At 41.6% G+C, this 4,214-nt stretch overlaps 1 protein-coding gene across 1 annotated transcript in view; it reads right to left on the bottom strand.

The window, feature by feature from the left end:
• Positions 1-6: 6 nt before the first annotated feature.
• The window catches only part of LOC104942053 (nuclear receptor corepressor 1-like), a gene marked incomplete at its 5' end in the record, with an annotated part of 17,238 nt that continues 13,030 nt past the window's right edge, over positions 7-4,214 (bottom strand). The window contains 7 exons of the mRNA XM_010767248.1: positions 7-362; positions 463-639; positions 1,218-1,415; positions 1,507-1,560; positions 3,113-3,149; positions 3,237-3,261; positions 4,012-4,174. Coding sequence (XP_010765550.1) covers positions 70-362; positions 463-639; positions 1,218-1,415; positions 1,507-1,560; positions 3,113-3,149; positions 3,237-3,261; positions 4,012-4,174 — 947 coding nt within the window. The remainder of the gene's footprint in view (positions 363-462; positions 640-1,217; positions 1,416-1,506; positions 1,561-3,112; positions 3,150-3,236; positions 3,262-4,011; positions 4,175-4,214) is intronic.

The raw sequence follows: 4,214 nt of genomic DNA on the forward strand, positions 1-4,214 counted from the left end.
GGGTGAAAAGACAAGCCTTAGTGCAGGGAGGGCTCTCTTCTGGTTGTCGGGGCTTGTAGCGAGCGGGGCTCAGTCGTCGCTGTCAGATAGGGTCTCGTATTGCTCTGACAGCAGAGACTGCCACACCCGCTGCTGGGCCACCGGAGCTCCAGCAGGAGGCGGCTGCAGCTGCTGTTGCTGCTGCTGTTGTTGTTGTTGTTGTTGTTGTTGTTGTTGATGTTGTTGATGTTGTTGCTGATGTTGTTGCTGCTGCTGCTGCTGTTGCTGTTGCTGGCTCTGAATGGCGGGGGAAGCTATGGAGGTGGGTGGCGTGCTGCTCAGTATGCGCATGGTCAGCGGGTTGTATGGGAACTGCATTGATCCTGGAGATAGATAAGCAGAAGAGAACGTTATTTTTAAATGTTTCTGTCTTTATTTGACCAGGAGACAGTTTCTGTAGATGATATAGGCAGGACAGCTCACCTGTGGATGAGGGTCGGTCGTCCCAGCTCCACTGGGGTTGAGCTTGGGCTTGCCGGTGATAATCTCCCTCGGAGTGGACGGAGGACACTGAGGAGGGACGTTCCCCTCCGGCGTAGGCCTGACCCAGGTTAGGGGACTTGGTTTTCCGGCTGTTGGCTTTGCTCTGCTTCTGCTTCCCTGCAGATTCAAAAACATTTATATATCATCAACATAAAATTCCTTCTTAACTAAAATGTCCCCATCTAAAAATGTTCATAATAAAGTCTGATTGGTATTGAAGTTTATCCGTCTATCCTATTATCGACAAACAATGGTTTCTTAGCACTACCCCCTGTTGATATGACTCAGAATCGCTCATATATATTCACAATACATTTGAACACTCTGAAAATACTACTTCCTTAAGTGAGTGCCCTGAAAACTAAGATCTATTTTGTCAATGTGGCCTTATGTTATTGTCATTTAGCCTTCATGAGGTCAGTGTAGACACATTCTCATGTAGACAAAAGAGATTGAAAGCACAAATTATTCTCAGATAATATTGAACATTTATAAATGGGCTATATAACATGATTTATTGGGAGATTTATTGGGAGATTCTATGTGAAATCAGACCATAGCACCCCTATTAAAGACAAATAGAATTATCCTCATTTCAAAACAACATTTCATAGCAAGTGCGACAAGTTGTCAACAATTTGGGGTCCCTCGCTGTTGTGAACATGTTTAATTCTGGGAATGTATTTGGTGCTTACCCATACTGGGAGACGGGTTGGCCTCCTGGCGGACTTCGCTGCCTGCGCTGGGTGTGTTGTTGTTGGCGGCAGACTGACCCCCCTGATGCTCCTCTGGCCTCTCCTCCAGGTTGCCCATCAAGGCTTTGCGGATGATGTCCTCTAGGCCCAGGTTATTGGCCGGGTCACTAAATGAGTTATTCCTTGGGTTGATGCTGCCTACAAAGCAACAACACAACAAAACAGACATTTAGAAACAGAGACATCAACTAGAAAGAACTGTGAAGTGTCAGAGAGTTTCATTACTTACTGGAGCTGGTAACAGCAGGCAAGTTGAAAATCTCTGTGCCTGGTTGAGCATTTCCTGCAAAACAATATTTAGCTTTTAAAAATAGTTTAATGTCTGACATGATGGAGCTACACATGATACAATGAGTGAAGTTGTTTCAATGTTATCACATGCTTAATGATCTTGAAAAATGTAAAGGAATTAGTGAATTAACACACGTCTTGCATGCACACATATTAACAGTTCATCATCTGATGCATGCAGGTTAGTTTGAAGTAGGGCTGTACCCGAATATTCGTTCGTTGGAGTACTATTCGGGTTTCAATTTCGTTATTTGGATATTCCGCGCTGCACTGCGGCTGCCAAATTTAATTTATTGAAAACTCCAATATCAACGTAAGAGCTTGTGCCTCTTCCGGGGGTGCTAACACTTAACCATAAACGTTATCGTTTACTTTCTCTGTCTTTATATGTAGATATGACTTTTTCTGCATTAATCTCTGTCACGTTGTTTCCATAGCAACTTCCTGTCAACAGCGTTAACTCTCCTTCAAAATAAAAGCATGTCCATACAAAATAGGAAGCCAAGCCAAATTACACTTAAGACATATACAACTGCAACGAAAGTAACAAACACAATGCGATATCCTTTCAATTTCAAAGAACACAAATTGGGTTTTATACATTAACAAATAACTATAAAACAACAATACTGTAGAATAACAAAATGAATGACGTGAATAGAGTGGCAAGTGCCTCCCTTTCCGGTGGACTTCCATGGGACCTTATTTTGGAAAAATCATGTATTGAAGTCAATGGAGAGAGAAAGATTATCTTTTGATCCCGTTTGAATTGTGCCACGAATTACACATATGATGTTAAAATATAATTTTGCAAGTCAAAAAAAAAAAAATGTGTCGTAAAACTGTGAAGTAACACTTTTTTTGTGTGAAGCGCTCAATGAACTACAACTCTGGTCTTGCATACGTCACCAACACCAAGATGGCCGTCACGTTAGCACATTTCACCTCTTTCTTTCAGAATGAAGTGAAAAGTATTAAAAGAGGTGAAAATCACTACAAGTCTGGCCATGTTGAGAGCTGTATATACACAAAAGGGGAGTTAGTCGGTTCCGTAAGAGCCAGCATGCGGGACCGGCTATACAAGGTTTCAGTGAGTAACACGAGTGTAATGTGTAGCGTTAATGTACGCGACTCTGGGATTTGTAGTCTTTCTAGTTGGGTATTTTTCATAGTCTTATATTTCAACAGTTTCAAGACAAACTGAGACTTTTTTGACATGGAAATGATTTTTTAAGATCGACAAACATCATATGTGTAATTCTTGGCACAATTCAAACGGGATCGAAAGATAAGTTTTCTCTCCATTGACTTCAATACATAATTTTTCCGAAATAAGGTCCCATGGGTCAAGTAGATGGGCGTAGACTTTCGCCATTCTATAAACCCAATATCACGTTGTTGAAGCGGTTCGCTGCTGATTACCACCCCCCTGCGCGGGTCGAATATTCCGCTGCTGATGATCTACCGAATATCCGGAGCCCGAAAAATGGTTATCGGGACAGCCCTAGTTTGAAGAGACAGGATAAGAAGACACCCACTTAGCCCAACATCAGAATCACCCGCGACCACCAGAGTTGGAGTTCAACTACGAAGATCTCCTGCTTCTTGATTTCCACCATAGGCGAGGTGGGTTTTCAAGGCTTGGTAAGAAGGAAGGCGATAGCTTACCTTCCCGGAGAGCGGAGTCATTCCTCTAAAACGAGCAAAGGACAAAGAGTCAAATGGCGGTGGAGGGGTAACTGAGGTGAAAACGCTCTTGGGACCAAGCCCTTTCAACTCGGCCGCGATGTCGAATGAATGCTGACAGGGGGAAGGTGCTGCCTGCTTGTCATCCAACAAACAATTTTGATTTACAAGTCTAATACAGCCAGGCCATCAAATGTCAGGGCCCTAAAAGAAAACTAACTCCAGCAATGTGTTATCAGGTGCAAAACGCTGGTTATTGATCTTCTACAAGCATATAGTAGGGGCTGACATTACATTTACATCACAAAGCATGTAATTTGCACACTCGTCTACATTTTATTTTAAATCAAATTCTAATGATATTTCCATTTTATTGTGTTCAGTTACAATTGTCCTCCATTTGATAATTACATATTTTCTTTTAATTACATTATTTATCATACACAGATAACATAATATAATAATAATAATAATAATTAATTAAATGTTCTGTCTTTATTATATTGTTTATCTTTATTTTTATTCGAGGAAAAGTGTATTATTATATTGAAAGGAAGCGTGGCAGTACAAAAGTCTTTGTTCATTGCTTGAAAATGATGCTTCTTCAACTAGCAAACCATTAAACAAATTCGGCGTCGGTTACTGAAATGCTTAAAATGTTAATAACATTTTAAAACAGATTCTTTATCAGCTTCAGCTATTGACGATGCACAACAACTTCAAAAATATAATTGTAAACCCCTTTGATATCCCGTACCTGATCTCAGAGTTTTCAGCCTCTCGTCTCTGGGAGTGGATTGGCCCGGCGCTTCCTGTTTCTCCCCCATAAAACACTGGATAGCGTTGTGGTGGAGAAATGGGTTCATAGTTCTCGCATCGGCCTGCCGCTTCGCATCTGGAGAATTTAGCGCCGGTGTCTTCTAAGATAGGGAGGCAGAGAGGGACAAAGCATTAGCCTGA

The sequence above is a fragment of the Notothenia coriiceps genome, unplaced genomic scaffold (genome assembly GCF_000735185.1).
Source record: "Notothenia coriiceps isolate Sejong01 unplaced genomic scaffold, NC01 NC01_scaffold00004103, whole genome shotgun sequence".
Lineage (NCBI taxonomy): Eukaryota > Metazoa > Chordata > Actinopteri > Perciformes > Nototheniidae > Notothenia > Notothenia coriiceps.